General features: G+C 39.4%; 1 protein-coding gene across 1 annotated transcript in view; it reads right to left on the bottom strand.

The window, feature by feature from the left end:
• Positions 1–18651, bottom strand: part of SCG3 (secretogranin III) — a 36769-nt gene that overhangs the window by 3598 nt on the left and 14520 nt on the right. Inside the window, exons 9-11 of the mRNA XM_068966515.1 lie at positions 15215–15298; positions 13383–13520; positions 1087–1167 (exon numbers count right to left, since the gene is read on the bottom strand). Of these exons, the coding sequence (XP_068822616.1) occupies positions 1087–1167; positions 13383–13520; positions 15215–15298 (303 nt within the window). The remainder of the gene's footprint in view (positions 1–1086; positions 1168–13382; positions 13521–15214; positions 15299–18651) is intronic.

Here is an 18651-nt window from a genome sequence, read left to right as displayed (position 1 = left end):
ATCCTTGCCTCCTATTTCTTGCCTGGTTTCTGGGATTTTATTTTTTCAATCTGTAACCACACTGCTGCCAGAAAGACTTCTCAGTCGTTAACCTAATTAAGCCCTGATTTAGTCTCCTCTGGCTAAAATTAACCTCCTTTGCAGGGTGCACAAGCCTTTTCCTGACTTGGCCGCTGCCCATCTCCCTGGCTCTGTCTGCGGGTCCTCCTAACAGAGCACCCCAGTGCTCCTGGGAAAAATGAATGGCTCCAGTTCCCAGAATGCATCACTCTCTTTTGTCCATTTATGTCTTTGGGCTCAGTGTTCCCTCAGCCTCCATCTCTCCTCACTCAAAAATTCTTCCTTGCCTTTCCAACACAGGCTTTCCTGCAGCCCCTTCTCCCAGTGTAAAGAGATGTGCCCTCTCCTCTTCTCTCTTCACCACTATGCTTCTCATGTCAGTCCTGAGTGAGGCCCGCCAGAGCTTTATTGATGGTGTGAGCAATTTGGCAGGGTGGGGGGGAGTGCTGCATCTTATGGTCCTTCACATTTCTGGCACTCAGAACAGAGTCTGGTTCTGTGATTTAAGTGAGTGAGTGACTGCCTTTGTGACTGCAGGGTGCACCAATAGGAGCTCAGGAAATGTTTAAGATACTTCAAGAAAAGGGGAGGGGGTAGACAAAAGAAGATTAATTATTGAAGGTGGGTGATGGGTCCGTGGGGATTTATTATACTATTTTCTCTGCTTCTGTTTGACATTTTTTCATAACAAAATGGAAAAGAAAATGCCTTTGCTTGAAAGGATGATTTGAAAATTGAGAGAAATGGAGGTCTCTTCCATTTTGCATCTGAGGGGTGGTGCCAAGTCTTTTGGGCTGAGAGGGGACTTTAGCCTAATTTGACTATGAGAGTCTTTAATAACAGTTCCTGGGAATTCCCTAGTGCTCCAGTGGTTAGGCTTCCGTGCTTTCACTGCTAGGGGCATGGGTTTGATCCCTGGTTGGGAAACTAAGACCCTGAAAGCTGCATGGCTAATAAAAAAATTCAAAATAAGAGCTCCTGACAAATGGGTGATGTTTGCAATTAACAACCACACTAAATCCTTACCTTCTTTATTTTCCTTTTTGTTGTGCTTCTTCAACCAATCAATATTTTTTCTGATGGCTTCCAAATAGGCTTCTGTTTTCCCTGAAAAAGTTAAGAGTACCTATATTAAACACTCATAAAAACCATCTGCATCTCTTTGTAAAGATCACACTTCTGTTAGAGACCATGAACAAACATTGGACTTATCGAGCACTTGTTGGAGAGCGTCCCTAACAGGGATAAGCATCCAGGAGGCAGGTCCAAGTTGGTAACACCAAGGGGCCATTATCCCCCACCCACAAATAAATACAGTTTATCTTGGCAAAGAAGAGTTTGATTCAGTTCATTGGATGGTTTTGTTCCTACCAGTCTCAGATTGGTTCATTTCCGGTCAGGTTGGTTCTTTCAAACTAAGGTATATTATCGGGTCAAGAACTGAATCAGAGCAGCAGATACTTAAGAATTCAACACCAAAAAAGTGATAAGTCAAAGTCTATGGCTTTGGATAAGCTGCACACAGGCCTTCTGTCCAATCTGGGAGGGAGTGTGTAAACACTCAGATGAAGAGGAGACCTGGACCTCATTTCAAGGCTTGGATAGAGAACTTTAGAGCTCCTTGTAGTATTAATAAAACTCCCCTGGATGTAAAATTCTCTGATAGGCTTTAAGTGTGGCAGGGGGATATGGGCATCACTGAAGTATCCGCTCTGTGACACCCTTTAGATGCACTGTTGTCTGCAGTGTGTAGGTATTAGCATCAGCTTAGAGATGAGGAAACTAAGGCTCAGAGAGGCTAAGTGATTTCCTGAGGCCATACAGGAAATAACCGAGCTGAAATTATGACTCTAGTCTGGCTAAGTTTCTGCTACCTGCTACTTATTTAAAAGAAAAGACTTGTATTCGGACATGGACACTGATGTAGCCTTGTTCTGCATCAAAGAGTCAACCATCTCCTTAATCAGGTGAGTCCCTAATGCTTAGAGTGTCTGCATCAAGAGATCAGGTGACTTGAAGAATACTGGATGACCCAAGGAAAAAACACCTTCAAAGTCCAGGGCCTTTGCAGAAGCAATAGCTGCCAGGGCTCAGTGTGGGGACCATCTGTTCTGAACGCTCTTTGAGCCCTGTTACCTCTAGTCTCCTAACCAGACCTCTTGGTTGAGCTTCCTGTACTATGTGCTTACTATGTACCAGTGGCTGTGTTTTGTGTTCCCAAATACATGATCTCTTTTACTCATCACAACAACATTTTGAGCTAGTCCTATCTAATCCCCATTTTAATAGGGGAAGAAACTGAGACTTAGAGACAGGAAGTAACATGCTGAAGATCACAAGGCTAGTAAGTAGTAGAGCCAGGCTTGAAGCTGGGAACATCTGACTACAGTCCATGAATAGTAACTTTGCCTTAAGATTTGCTGATGTTTCAGTTTCCACCACATTCACCTAAGTGACTTCCTGAGCATCTTCCTGATCTTGTAAGCCCACTCTTACCTCCCCACTGGGTTGCATGTTAACTGGTCCCCAAAAAAGCACAAAGAAACTCCTTTGCAAAAAGAGATAAGTGAACAAAAGAAGAGAGTCACAATTTCTAGTCCCTATTCACTTCAACTACCTGTGTAGAAAAAGCCTGGATTTTAATTATTTGCTTTTAAGAATGTTAAAGCACATGAAAGACCAATGTCCACCAACTGATGTCATAACATTGCAACACCAAGAATGTAGAGATTTTCACTGTCTATTGTCCTTTTGTAAGAAGAACATCTGGATTTGGTAACAACAATAACAACAAGACAAACAAATGAAACAAAACCAAAAACCAGTGTTCTCTATTTTGTATTAATTCTGTTAGAAAAGGCATTTTGAACAAGGAAAGAAATCTTAGTGTAGACTATTTCTAAAGAATGCAGTGTCATTATTTTTCATGAGTTTAAATCAAATTAGTGTTTCTCATAGGGTTTGCTTTAATGAACAGTTAATAATGACTTGTTGTTAGCACATCGGGTAATTAGTTTCTAAAACATTTGAGGATGTGTGAAAATAGTCTTGTTCTTTGAATAATTTTAAGCATTCTTCCCACAATCTTACCTGTGATATCATATCCTAATATGGAGAGCTTATTTTTTAATTTTTTAAAATTTCTTTTATTGAACCATAGTTTTACAAAGTATTAATTTCTGCTGCACAACAAAGTGATTAAGTCATACATATAGATATTCTTTTCCATTACTGTTTATCACAGGATATTGAATATAGTTTCCTGTGCTATACAGTAGGACCTTGTTGTCTACCCTTCCTATATATAATTGTTTGCATCTGTTAATCCCAAACTCCCAATCCATCCCCCTACCCTCCCCCCACTTTCCCCCAGCAGTGGCAACTACCTCTGTTTTTCATGTCTGTGAGTCTGTTTCAGTTTCATAGATATTTGTATCGTATTTAGCTTTCCCATATAAGTGACATCATACAGCCTTTGATTTTTCTCCTCCTGACTTCACTTAATATGATAATCTCGAGGTCCATCCGTGTTGCTGCAAAGGGCATTACTCCATTCTTTTCATAGCTGAGTAGTATTCCATTGTATGTGTGTACCATACCTTCTTTCTTCATTATCTGTTGATGGACATTTAAGCTGTTTCCATGTCTTGGCTATTGTGAATAGTGCTGCTATGAACACTGGGTACATGTATCTTTTTGCATTAGTTTTCTCCGATATATGCCCAGAATTGGAACTGCTGGCAGTTCTATTTTTAGTTTTTTAAAGAACCCGGAAACTGTTTTCCATGGTGCTTGTACCAATTTACATTCCTACCAACAATGTAGGAGGGTTCCCTTTTCTCCACACCCTGTGGAGAGCTTATTTGAGAAAAGGAGTATCACAGGTTAGTTTCTGTTTATATATTGCATTAAAAATTCTCAATTAGAGTAAAATATAAATATGAAGCTTTGACCATAGTGTAGCAGACACTGTTGATTCCCCACCCTCATGCTTCCGTTCTTCCAGATATGCTAATATAGGAGCCTCAGCTAAGGGTGGACGGATTTGGCAGATGCACACCCCAGCTTCCTTGGGCTCATTCCACACGGTCCCTAGAGGTCTGAGTCTCACTGCCCACAGGTGAAGTCTGCTCATTAACACACTGTAGTGGCTCCTTTGCCTCCCCTGTCTCATAGACCTGTCCCTCAGTAGAGCTTCCTGAGGTCACCTCCCAGTTAAAAATTCCACCTCAAATCCCCTTCTCAGCATCTGCTTTGAAGGGAGCCCAACCTAAGACAACTGGAAATAGGGAGACCCAGCATCGTCTTGTCAGGTTGGTTTTTGCTCAGTGACCAATAACCTATAAAAATGGTGTTGAATTTTAAAAGTATGAAATGCATGAAAAATAATTTTATTCACCATATTAACATTATCAACCCACAATAAAGAATGAATTTACTATAAATTAAAGAAAACTAGACTGTAACCCATTACCAGGCATCACTTTGCACAGATTCTTTTTGTGTTTTTGTTTGGTAATCTTGGGACTTCCCTGGTGGCTAAGACTCTAAGATCCCAAAGCAGGGGTCTTGGGTTCAATCCCTGGTCGAGGAACTGCCACATGCTGCAAATAAGAGTCCACATGTCGCAGCTAAAGATCCCACATGCCACAACGAGGATGGAAGGTCCCACGTGGTGCCACTAAGACCAGGTGCAGGCCAAATAAAGAAATATACATTTTTAAAGAAGACTACTATTCTGTGGATCATAACATATGGATTAGGATAGTTTCCCTAACTTAAAATGGAACCCCCCCATCACCCTCATTCCCATTTTCTGCTTTATTTTTATCCATAATACATATCACTTTTTATCATATCATATAATTTATTTATTAAGTTTATTACTTATCTTCCTCCCTTAGAAACAGTTCTTGTTTGTTAATGTACCCCCATGCCTAGGATAAAGCTTGACACATAATAATAGACACTCAGTAAATATTTGTTCAATGAGTAAATGGATGAAGCCTTGCTTTTATAGAAGCTAGTCATCATCAGAAGATTGTTTTGTGAGCATGGAATCCAAACGAGGGAAACTACAATTTTAAAGAAGAATAAACTGTATAGGTCTTCCTCCCTCCCTGCCTTCTTTCCTTCCTTCTTCAAAATATTAATTGCTTATTTATAAGACTTGAAACTTAGAGGTTCTGAATTTAAATGGTAGTTACATCAGAAACAATTTTAAAACACCTATGAATGTGCTAAACAAACTACATTCACATGGCATTTAATTTTCACAGAGCTCTATGAAATCAGCGTTATTGGTCCCATTTCACCCATGAGGAAACTCAGGCTTAGAGAGGGTAAGTGATGTGCCCAAGCAGACAGTAAGGGTCAGAACCTGAACCAGGGTGAATCTGGGGCCTCTAATGAATGGAACTGGGTAAAATTCACCCTTTAGACTAGAGATATAGTGCCTGTTGTCGTTACCAAACTGGCCAACCAACAGGCAGTGTTTCTCCATCTTGGCTGCACATTGGATTCACTTGGGAGAGCTTTTAAAAATCCTGATGCCCGGGTCAACTTCTCATACCAATTACATCAGAATATCTGGAGGAGGGACTAAGTATCAGGATTTTTTTTTTTTTAACAATCCGGAGTCAATTTGAATGCGGGGCAAAGTTTGGGAACCACTTTCACTAGTCCTGAACCCCCCCCCACCCCCAACATTTGCTATTGCACTGGAAAAAACAGGAATAAAATCAGGTGTCTCTCTGCCCTCAGAGAAGCAGCTGGTTCCTATTTACATTTCCTCTTCTCAGGAGCTGTAAAGCAGATCTTTTATTTACACAGTGTGCACTGAAAGCCCATGAGAATCCACTTTGGAAAGCTGCCCTATTTTCAAATTAATTTCAGCTTCCTTTGGAAAAAAATAGCTCATGGCTGAGGTAATATGGCACAAACCTTAAAACATATGCTGAAGCAGATGGGAAGAGGGCCAGAGTCAAGATGGAGCCCTGCTTTTCTGACTGTTCTGGTTCTCAGCCCTGCAAGAGAAATATCCTTGTATATACATGAATTTGTTCTGATTCTGACATGCTCCTGTGATGTGCCAACATCCCCCTCCAAAAAAAAAAAATAAAATAAACCAGCAAACAAAAAACCCAGCTCTGTAGAAATCAGTATGTTTAACCTACTGAATATTGGATATACTAAAGACATTAGATGTTCAAAAACAGTGCTTGTGAAAATTGTTTGATATATTGCTTAAAATTCTGTGCAGTAAAGATTGTACAAGTACAGGTTTGAACAAAGCAAATGATAGTGGTATCATGGATGCCAAGGTGGGTCCCAGAGCCATTCAGTTAAAAAATGTCGGTGGGAATTCCCTGGTGGTCAATCCTGGGGATTCCTGGGTTCAATCCCTAGTTGGGGAACTAAGATTCTACAAGTTGAAGCATAAACAAAAACAAAACAAAAGAGTTTGTGCAAAGTGATGCCACTTGACATGCCTGCAAGATGCAGCAGGGGATGCTGGGAGGGATTAGCAGTGGTGGGAGTCAAGGGACAGAAGTTCAAGGCCCAGCTCTATCACTGTTTGCCTATGAGCTCTTGGGTGAGTCAGTTCATCTTCTGAAACTCTGTTTGCTGCTGCAGCTAAGTCGCTTCAGTCGTGTTCGACTCTGCGACCTCAAGGACTATAGCCTGCCAGGCTCCTCTGTCCATGGGATTCTCCAGGCAAGAATACTGGAGTGGGTTGCCATGCCCTCCACCAGGGGATCTTCCCGACCCAGGGGCCAAACCTGCCTCTCTATGTCTCCCGTATTGACAGGTGGGTTCTTTACCACTAGCACCACCTGGGAAGCCAGAACCTTGGTTTACTTATTTGTAAATTCAGGAGTGAATTCTGAAAAGAAGACTCATGGTTTCTACACATGGGGAGAAATTCTCCTTTGCTCTCCTGCACAGTCTTGTGTTGGTGGTAGGTCTCCGGCCTGCCTGAGCTCCTGGCACATTTGCTAACTCACTGGGAGAAGATAGCTTCACTATTTTTGGTCCTTTCTAACAGAATGCCTTGGGGCTTGCATAAAGGCATGAATTTTCTCCTCTTACGTTGCTTTAAACATAAAAGCATCCCCATGAGTTAGTTGACTTTATTATCAATTTATTAATTAAATAAGCTCCTTTCTCTTTTTTGGCTTCTGTAAAGAAGATAGGGGAGTGATAGGATATTTAGGGAAAAGTTATCTTAGAGATCATCTTTTTCAACTTAATTCCATTATCTAGTCATAAAATTGACAAATGATAGCACTGGAATGAGTTTATGGGTATGGTAATGCTTATTTTGCCCCTTGGATGATTTTAAAAACAGATTTTCAGTGACTCATAGAGCAAAAGTGAAAGAGTAAACATCAAACTGGCAAAAAGAACCACACTTAGATCATGGAATAAACTCAAAATTCTTTGGTCTCCAGAGAGCAATTTAATTGAAACATTAAGCACCTTTATAGATATGGCTGAAATTGGAGTAAATTTGATTTCACTAGCATTTCCCTATATTTAGGAATAATGATCAGATCATTTAAATAACTGCACCAACTAGAAATCAGTATCTGAAAATATTATTCTTAGTGTGAGTCCCTGCAGAAAGCAAGAGTTTGAATAGGCTACAATATTTTTTTTTAATTTTTAAAAATTTTTCTTTTTACTTTATTTTACTTTACAATACTGTAGGCTACAATATTTATAAAGATGGATAGATTATGTTCCATCACTGGCAATTAAATAGGATTTTTTGCATTAAACTTGAAGTGAAATACATGTGAACTTCTTTTTAAGTGGAAGAGTGATATAAATGTATGCTGCTTTTGTTGTTTTGGTATTATTCCCTTTCTTCACAGGCCCCAGCATATGCTTGGCATGGTTAATCAATATTTGCTGTGGTTAGATGGAGCCATCACCCCATGTCACAAGACCAAAACAGACTCCCTAAAGATATTTCTGCCGATGTGTCCTGTTTCTAATCATTTCCTTAAGTGGTTTCAGCTGAGCCACTACCTCATTTCTCGCTCCGCCCTGTAAGTCCTCCGGCTTCCTCTCTGAAGGGAGCCTATTGTATGCACTTGTGACTCACGCTGCACTCGCCTACATTTGACTTAAGAGCTATTCTTAGGTAACTTCAGAGCTATCTGTGTCCTCAAAGGCAGGCATTGGTCCTTAAATTCCTTCTGCATCTTTCTGAGCATAGTGAGCCTGCTATTGGAATGAATGTTTCTTACTGAATAAATGTCTCAGGAAATCCAGCCAACCCTGCCTTCGCCCACATGAATTCTTTTATTTTTCAACCTAGAGACAACAGGTGTTTTCTCACTGAGTTTTATATCAGAGAAGAAAAGTAGCCTTTGAGAAAAGTACAAATAAAGCAACGATGAATACAGAGATGTATGTCATAATATGTCCTTTCGGGCATTAATTGCATTTTTTCCAAGAAATGTTGGCCCTTGGCTTAAGCTCAGTTTGGCGTTCTCTAAACTGTACTAGAATCAGTTTTTCTTATTCCAGAGTAAAGAGGATAGCATGAATAAATTAAGTCTCTAAATAATGGAGCGGGGGCTGGGTGGGGGATTAATTTTAGCCCTGAATCCCTACTCTTTTCTTAATATTTCAGGAGAGCCCATTACAAGGGTTCAACACCAAGTGGATGAGTTTTAACCTTCTCTCTCCCCATTATTACCTAATGGAAATCCTAATGAGAAATCTAACCTCATCATTAGTCTCCACTTACATTCTAAAAAGATAGTAGTGAGCTACCAAGGATCAACTCCTGCATATTCCTTTTTTTTTTTTTTCACATAATGCCTTCTTAAAACAAGATCTTCCCTGGTGGCTCAGAGGGTAGTGTTGCCTGCAATGCAGGAGACCCAGGTTTGATCCCTGGATCAGGAAGATCCCCTGGAGAAGGAAATGGCAACCCACTCCAGTATTCTTGCCTTAAGAATCCCATGGACAGAGGAGCCTGGTGGGCTACAGCCCATGGGGTCACAAACAGTCAGACACGACTGAGCGACTTCACTTCTTAAAACAAGCAAAGAGACCTGGGAGAACCCATTCCTAGGGATATTTGCACAGCAATATAAAGTGTTGTCCTAAGCAATGAGCATGATTCCTTCTAGGGAAGGACCATCATCCCACGTGGGTTGCTCCCAGAGGAGATGATTCAGGCACACTGAGCTGGAATTGCTGTCCAATTCCTAGCTGTCTAGCTCAGGCCACAGGACCTTTTCCTGGTTAGCTATCTTTCAGAAGTTCACCACTCATCCATTAGGATGGCTACCACAAAAACCAAGCAAACAAACCAAGCAAACAAACCCAGAAAATAAAAGTGTTGGTGAGGATGTGGTGAAATTGAAACCTTTACACACTGTTGATGGGAATGTAAAAAGGTGAAACCACTACGGAAAATAGTGGTTTCTCAAAAAATTAAAAATAGAATTATATGTATCCTCAGTTATTTCTGATTCTTTGCAACCCCATGGACTTATAACTTATCAGGCTCGTCTCTCCATGGAATTCTCCAGGCAAGAACACTGGAGTGGGTAGCCATTGCCTTCTCCAGGAGTTCTTCCCAACCCAGGGATAGAACTAGGGTCTCCTGCATTGCAGGCAGATTCTTTACTGTCTGAGCCACCAGCGAAGCATATGACTTAATAATTCCACTTTTAGGAATATTCTCCCTGCCCAAATTAAAGGTTTTTGAGTCTTGCGATATTTGTATACCCATCAGTGCATTGTTTACAATGGCCAAAAGGTGGAAGCAACACAAGTATCCACAGACAAACAGATGGATAAAGTGTAGTATATACCTTCAATGAAATATTAGCCTGATAAAAGAAGGAAATTCTGACACATGTTACAACACAGACGAAGCTTGAGAGCATTATGTTAAGTGAAATAAGCTGGTGGCAAAAGAACAAACACAGCATGAGTCCACTGATCTGAAGTACCTACAGTAGTCAAACTCACTGAAACAGAACGTAGAGCAGTGGTTGCCAGGGGCTGGAGAGGCAGAGGGAACGGGGAGTTACTATTCAGTGAGTCTAGAATTTCAGTTTTGCAAGATGAAAAGATTTCTGGAAATGGATGACATGATCATAGCACAGTAATATGAATGAACTTAATGCCACTGAACTGTATACTTAAAAATGCTAGGCTGGCCAGGCTACTAGATGCCAGCCTACAACTGTTTTCTTTGTTCTTTACTCCTACCCCTGATTGCAAGCTCCACCTATATGATCCCCCAGGCCCCTCATGAAGCAGGGGCACAGTTCTTGAGGTATGAGCCTACTGTGTTCTCCCTTTCCCTGGCTGACAATTAAAGCCATCTTTCTATTTCCTCAAAAAAAAACTGCTAGGATGGCAAATTAAAAAACTATTTTAAAAAGTTTACCACTCATCCAAAGTGGGCCTAGGGTTGAGTGGAAGTATCAAGGCAGCATGCCTGCTCACCAAATGTGACACATATATTTGCAATCCCCCTTTTCCATGCCCATGACAAACACTGTTAATTAATCAATCATTTCAACATTCTTTCCTCCTGAATCCAGATGCAGCCTCATCACCTTTCCCAACATAGGCTATTACCAAACAATTAGAGCTAACATGTCAGCTATGGCAATGTAGAAGAAACTTGTGATGGTCTACAAAATCCAGCCTAGAGAGAAGAAAGGTATAATGATCTAAAACTTCATGAGATAGGAAAGATCAACATGAACTTCATATATTAAGAAAAAGTTCTTTTTTGGCCCTGTCTCAAAAAGTCCCAGCAACTGAAATACAAGCAGTACCCTTGGCCAACATCACCACTCATTTGAACCTGTATAACTTAGGTTTAATTGTCTATATTTTCTATATAAAGGACCCAGAATTCTTTGAAGAATTGATTTCACGTCTTGGGGCAGGAAGCTTCAGAGTGGGTCTAGAATAGCCTGTTAGGAATTCGTGGTTAACAGATATGCACTACTACATTTGTTGCTGTTGCTGTTTAGTCAGTTATGTCTGACTCTCTGTGACCTCATGGACTGTAGCCCACCAGGCTCCTCTGCCCAGTGGGATTTCCAGGCAAGAACGTTGGAGTGGGTTGCCATTTTCTTCTCCAGGGGATCTTCCTGACCCAGGGATCAAACCCAAGTCTCCTGCATTGGCAGGTAGATTCTTTACCACTGAGCCATCAGGGAAGCCCCCACTACTATTAATATGTATAAATAAACAATACATACCTACTGTATATCATAGGGAACTATAGTCATTATCTTATAATAACCTGTAATGGAAAAGAATCTGAAAAGAATATATATACATATTTTGCTATACACCTAAAACTAACACAGCATTGTAAATTACTATACTTCAATTTTTCTTTTAAAAAGCCTTTGTTGCTAGAGAGCATAGATGCTTTAAAAACCACTGGGTACAATGCAAAAGGGACAAAGGAGGAACTTGGAGGCAGGGTTCCTACTTCCTAAACTACACCAATTTAAACAGAAAAATCATCATCATCACCATTATTATCAACTGGAACAACTTAAAAAAATGGAAAAGCTTAATGTAAAATATTAACAAAGAGGAGACTGGGGGGCTACAGTCCATAGGGTCTCAAGAGTCGGACACGACTGAAGAGACTTGGCATGCACGCATGGACGCTAACAAAGAAAGTAGTATAATCTTTTAATCTCTTAATATAAGAGAGATAGTTTGTACTTTTATTGCTGTTAATTAAGTTACAAGGTAAGAAATAAATAGCTAGTTTCTTTTCTACTTAATACACAGACATTTTAAGCATGGGTCTATTAACAAGTATGAATGGGAACCTGTTTCTATCTGTTTGAGCAGGAAAGATTGGGAACTTGCATGTGGGTCAGTCTCTTCAAAATTAAGAGCTAAGAGATGGTTGGATGGCATCACTGACTCAATGGACATGAGTCTGAGCAAACTCTGGGAGTTAGTGAAGGACAGGAAAGCCTGGAGTGCTGCAGTCACAAAGAGTAGGACACAACTTAGTGACTGAACAACAAATATGTATGACTGAGTCCCTTCACTATTCACTTGAAAGGATCACAACATTGCTAATTGCCTATATCCCAAAACAAAATAAGAAGTTTTTTAAAAAAACAGCTATATCATGAACATGATCAGATTTTGTGGCCTTACATTACAGAAAGAAATAAGCAGTCTGTCAGTTCATTGCCAGTAAAGATTATATATACTAAACAATGAAAAAGGACCCCAGTGATGTGTTTCCAGATGATAAAATAGTTGAATGTCATACTTGCTACCTTCTCCCCCAACAGAGCAATGATCCACTCCCTCAGCTTCCAGGGAATGAAACCTCTAGATGACCCTACTAATAAGATACAGATAAGATATAAATAAGGTTCCAGTTATACCAAAGAGTTCAATATATCATAATGACAAAAAAAGGTTTAAGCCATCTGTTCACAACTTCTGGTAAAGACACTGAGTTTCAGAAAAAGAATATCTGAGAAACAGATATAAATTTTCCATGATATAACCAGCACACTTTGTAATTAAAGGGGCTCAAAACACTAGACTATGTATCCAGATCCCACGATGACCTGAAATCTGAGGGTTAATGATTTTGAACTTGCAACTTAACAGAGTATCTTTCTTTGAGGATATGGTTATGTGTCTCAAAACCTAGGAAGTTTATATAGACTTACTACAGCTGCGTAAAAACTGAACCCCAGAAATGTGTAAGAATAAGGATAAAAGCAGGTTTTATAATTACTAAGCTAGTTTACTGTAGTGCTTTTTTTCCCCTTTTTTAAAGTATTTAGGTTATTTAAGGAAATTTGATATATTTGATTTATTTTTAATCAAGTTTTTGAAAGTTTCAGGTTGCAATCACTATAAATGATTAAGCAAATCTCCTTTGTTAAATCCATAAATTTTGATGACTTTGTTGAATAAGTAGTATATGACTGTTTAGAGGAGTGTCAATTATGTTTAAATAAAAATTGCTTAATTTATAAGTTCAGAAATTAGACATTAAGCGATGCACAAATGGTCATGAATGTTTCTCCCCAAGCACAGAAGCCTGCTGGACACTAAAGACCATCAAAAGATGAAACCAATTTGCCATCCCAGAAGACTCAAGGCCTTTAAAAAAGATTTCTATTCAAATAAAGTACCACATGCTGAATCTTTTCTATACAGATGGTGCTAATTTCTCAGATTTGGTGGGACTTTGCCTTTCGGATCAAACTTTAAGTGAAAGTTTTTGCTTCCCCAATTTAATTGTCAACATAGAGCTGTCAATTTCATACCTTTGGGCTCATCTGTCTTTCCTCTTGGGTTGGAGCCATCATCTTTTGTGGAATCCTTCAAGGTTCCATATTCCTTTTCCATCTTAGCAGCTTCTTCCTTGGTACTGTCTGTTTCTTCATGACTCTTCTCTGATGGCACTGTAATCAGATTGTACACTGTTATAACCCTATTTCATGTATTAATTCCCAGTGTAGAAATAAATTTTATTGAAAAAGTATAGTTTGAGGTCAGACCGTTTTTTGAGCTGGAAGGATCTTACTGATTACCTTGTCTGACTCCTCCCCCTCCCCATTAGACAGAAGAGGAAACTGAGGCCCAAAGAGGGGAGAGATGTGCAGAAGGGATGTGCTAAGCCACTGAGTTGGCGGAAGAGCTGGGCCAACTCCCTGACTCCCAGTTTTCTGGATTCTGGTTGTGTTTTTTTCATTCAACCACACTGTGTTATTCTCCTTATTTTAATCAACAAAGATATTCAAGTGAGATATGTCAGTTTCCAAAGTATTGAGTCTTGATTTCAAATGAAAATAACTGTAGTTGCCTCATCTCCTCAATGTTATTTTTGAAGAACACTCTGTTCGAATAACACATAAGGGTTTGGAGCTGTGGCTGGACTTCTCTCCTGCCTCTTTCTTCACAGTTCCTTACCCCTGGTCACCCTAACACAAAGAAGAGAGTTGGATCCTTGCTGTCAATAATAATCCTTGCTCATTTCTCACTTAAAATAATTATTTCTGGGATTTCCCTGGTGATCTAATGGGTAAGACCCCCTGCTTCCACTGCAGGGGACAAAGATTTGATCTCTAATTGAGGAATTAGTATCGCCACAATTTGGTCACACAACATGGCCAAAAAATCCCTATATTTCTTTCTAAAAATGCTATATTGAATTAAGGAATCAAACCATGAAGTAAGTAACCCCTTGAAAACAACTGTAGTGCATTGCTATGGTCAGTAAACTAGGGAACATCAGCAGTCTAATGATAAGCTTTTTTTCAATAAAAGGTTTATTACTACAGAAAAATAGGAAAAAAGAAATCAGTTATTGTCTCATTTTGTAAAATATTCACTACTAGTTTTGTGGGGTAGTGTGTGTATATATTTTTTATGCATAATTTTTCCCTAGTAGTACAGTTTTGTTCCTTGCTTTTGGTATTAGCATCATTATGAAACAATGTTTCCAGGTTACTAAAAATTGCTTGAAAACATCATTTTAAAGTGGTATGTATTCTATCAAATATACGTACATAATCTCTGTGGTAGGGACACAAAATTAAAGTATAAGAGTTTGCAATCTTTTCTCTTTTTGCCCATCTTGCATCCCTGAAAGTCTACCCCATGGCATTTGACATGCTAAGCAGGGTGACAGGTGGAGATGCAGGGGTGAAGAAACCGAGACAAGGGCATAAGTCATACCACACGGTGCACAAACTGTCTCAGAGGAGAGAGAAGGGGACAGCATGGACGGGGACAGCAGAGAGGGGACAGAGGGTCTGGGACAGTGGTCTGGGTGATGGTGATCTGGGCAGAGAAAAAGATACCTAAAGGAGAATTTTAGAAAGGATTGTTTAACCTGTGACACAGTTCTCATCTTTATCCACAAACCACCACCTAAAAATCTTCAGTAAAGCCTTCGTTTCTTTTTAGCGCTTCTGGGGATCAGATTCTGTAGTGAAACTGGCCAAGGTTATAGCTACTTAATCCTATGGTTGGATTTCAGGTGTTCAAACTTTTTGAAATCTGTAATTCTTTACCAATATTTACTGATGTTTATGATTTACCCCTCAAAAGGGTTATTTTGCTAAAAGCTGGAAAATAAATAGTAAAATCATACCTGGGAAAAGTTTGCTCTTATTGTCAGTAACGTTTTTTTCTAGTTTATTCTTGGTCTGAAGAGCAATTGTTTCATCCAGGTTTTCTGGAAGGGGGAGGAGAAGAATTACAATGTTATGTCTTCAAAGATGATTTTAAAATTCTACTAAAAATGTTGAAATCTCACCCAAAATATCACAATAGCAATTCCACAATATTAACAATGCTAGTTGATGTCTCTGGTGGTACAGTGGATAAGAATCAGCCTGCCAATACAAGGGACACAGGTTCAATCCCTGATCCAGGAAGATTCCACATGCGAGGAGCAACTAAGCCTACACACCACAGCTATTGAGCTCTTGTGTCTAGAGCCTGTGCTCTGCAACAACAGAAGCCAGCACAGTGAGAGGCCCACACACCACAGTGAAGAGCAGCCCTTCTCATCACAACCAGAGAAAGCCTGCACAAAGCAAAACCCCCTGCACCCAAAATCAAAATGAAACAAAAAAGCAAAACACCGCTAGTAAGATGCTTTGATATGGATTATATTTCTAGAAATCACTGACTCTCAGGATTGAAAGGCATACAATTAGAGGTTCTCAAGTTCAGCATCCTAGTCAGTCAGTTGCAGAAGTCTCTTCCACATTTCTGGCCAGTGCTAGAACACATCCAGCATTGGGGACTATAATGAACACCTGTGGTTTGGGTCTACTCAATGCCTCCTGGTAACTACATCTTGATTTTCCTTTGGAAAGCCCGCACCTCTCCCCCTCTCAGCATATTTGGCTCCAGTGGTGGCTGAATGGGCTTCCCCGGTGACTCAGATGGTAAGGAATCTACCTGCAATGTGGGAGAAAGTGAAAATCGCTCAGTCGTGTCCGACTCTTTGCGACCCCATGGACTATACAGTCCATGGAATTCTCCAGGCCAGAGTACTGGAGTGGGTAGCTTTTCCCTTCTCCAAGGGATCTTCCCAACCCAGGAATTGAACCCAGGTCTCCTGCATTGCAGGAGGATTCTTTACCAGCTGAGCCACCAGGAAAGCCCAGACCCCAGTGCAATCCTTGGGTTGAGAAGATTCCCTGGAGAAGGGGATGGCTACCCACTCCAGTGTTCTTGCCTGGAGAAATCCATGGACAGAGGAGCCTGGTGAGCTACAATCCATGAATAACCCAGGTCTGCCTCCCCCATCCCTTGGGCTATAGTTCAAGGAGAAGCAGATGACTCTAGTCAGGCCAGTGAGATGCAATGCTAGGAGAAAGATGCTCTCTTTCCATGAGGATTGGTATACCATGAAGATGTGAGCTTGAGGCTGTGCCAGCCATCTTGTTTCATAATGGAGTTGCTTATGTGGAATGAATCAATATTCAAAGAGTCAGTGAGATGGAGAAGAAATGGATTCTCACACTTTGGTGGGCTTCACAAACATGAAGCTAGACTACCCCCACCCTTGGACTTTTTGGTTACATAAGGAAATAGATTCCCTTTTTGCATAAGCCAAACAGTTGGATTTCTGTCACTCACTATGAGGCAGCTAGTTCTATTGTTAGTCTTAAATTTTTTATTTTCATTACGATAGAGCACTGTGTAAGTTTAAGGTGTACAACATGTTGAAGTGATACACTTATATTCTGCGAAATGATTACTCCCAAGAGTTAGCTAAGACCTCCATCATATTAAGTGTCTTAAGGGTGAGAATTTCTCTACTCATATTAAGCCAAAATCTGTATTCTTGTCTTTGTCCTAATTCTGCTCTTTAGAGTAACATCTTGTAGGTGTTACCACATAGAAATCTAGACTCTGACCACGTCAAGGCAGTAGTGAATTTGAATGCATACTCTTGGTATTCAGTTTATTTAACCAGTCAGATATCCACCTCACTGGTAGGACAGGGCTATGTGCAAACAAGCATTTCTTTACAATTAGTCTACAAAGATTCCATTATTTGCGTTACTTCGCCTCAAGAAAATTCTTTCTTCTACCCTAGCCCATCCCTTTTTGAAATGAAAATCAGTATATTCTATTGTGTGAGGCCTTCTGCTTTCTTTTCTGAAATAGCAACCACAGCTGGCAACCTTTGTAGTCACCATGTACTGTTGGGACCAGAACAGAAGTGTAGACCACTGATCATTGTCACGTGCTGAGATGGAGGAGAAGAGGTTACTTCTCTCCCTTCTACTCATGCTGCATCTGAGCTCTCAGGGGTCTGAGAGTATATCTCCATGGCAGTGGAAGTCAAAAGCCAACATGCTTGTACAGAAAATTCTTTACATACAACTCATTTTCTGATTGTAAAAGTTATACATGAAAATGATAAGAAAATTATAAAGAAAAAAATAACACTTATTTTGCTCAGATCATATTTTGGTATATTTCTTTCCAACTTTATGTATGTATGTATGTCCATTTTAAAAATTTTATTTATTTTTTATTGAAGGATAATTGCTTTACAGAATTTTGTTATTTTCTGTCAGACATCAACATGAATCAGCCATAGGTATACATAAATCCCCTCCCAGTATATCCATTTTTAAACACCAAAATTAAGGTTATGTTCTAAATGGCTTTAAGCATCCAACAGTATATCATGGACATTTCCCTATTTCCTTAGTCTTTCTAAATCATATTTATTGTTTATAAACATACAATTATTAACCACACAAACATTAAAAACAAAATTTAGTCTAAGTAAGAATAAATAATTTAGATAGTTTCCTCTTATGGGGTAGCAAGAATATTTCCATTGTTTTGTTTCTATAAGCCAATGCTGTCCAATAGAACTTTCTGCAATGATGGAAACACTCATTTCTGTGCTATTCAATACGGTAGCCACAAGCTATCTGTGGCTTTCAAATGTGTCTAGAGCAAATGAGAAACTAGATTTTAAATTTTGCTTAGTTTTAATTATTATCAATTTAAAGAGCAATATGTGACTATCATATTGGACAGCATACCTATAAATAATAGTGGAATAAAAATAAAAAACAAGGTCCAGGGTGAGGGGAGGGAATACATGTATACATAAAGCTGATTCATTTCACTGTACAGTAAAAACCAACACAACATTGTAAAGCAACTAAACCCCAATTTAAAAAAATACTTCATTTGTTTTAATTATACTCTTAAAGGGTAAGAATCAGTGTTCTTGCTAATTTGTGAAACTAGTTCAGTGTTTACAACTTTCAAAAAAAATAAAATCTTAAAAATTGAAAAAAAAAAAAGAAATACCTGGCTTGCTTGCACACAAGACTTTGTGGCAGATCTAGCTTATTTTCATAGGATAAATGACTTAAGTGTGGAATTTCTGAGTCACCAAGTATTAACATGAAACAGTGATTGATTTGGAACAATGTTTTTGATCTACTATTAAGTGGGTAAACTAGGCCACAAAGCATGGTGTGTAACTTGAGCCCATTAAAAAAAAGAAAAAAATGACATAGGTATGTATGTGTGTACACA

The sequence above is a fragment of the Capricornis sumatraensis genome, chromosome 2, assembly GCF_032405125.1.
Source record: "Capricornis sumatraensis isolate serow.1 chromosome 2, serow.2, whole genome shotgun sequence".
Lineage (NCBI taxonomy): Eukaryota > Metazoa > Chordata > Mammalia > Artiodactyla > Bovidae > Capricornis > Capricornis sumatraensis.
Note: the sequence above shows the minus strand (reverse complement) of the source record. Positions and strands in the feature narration are given on the sequence as shown.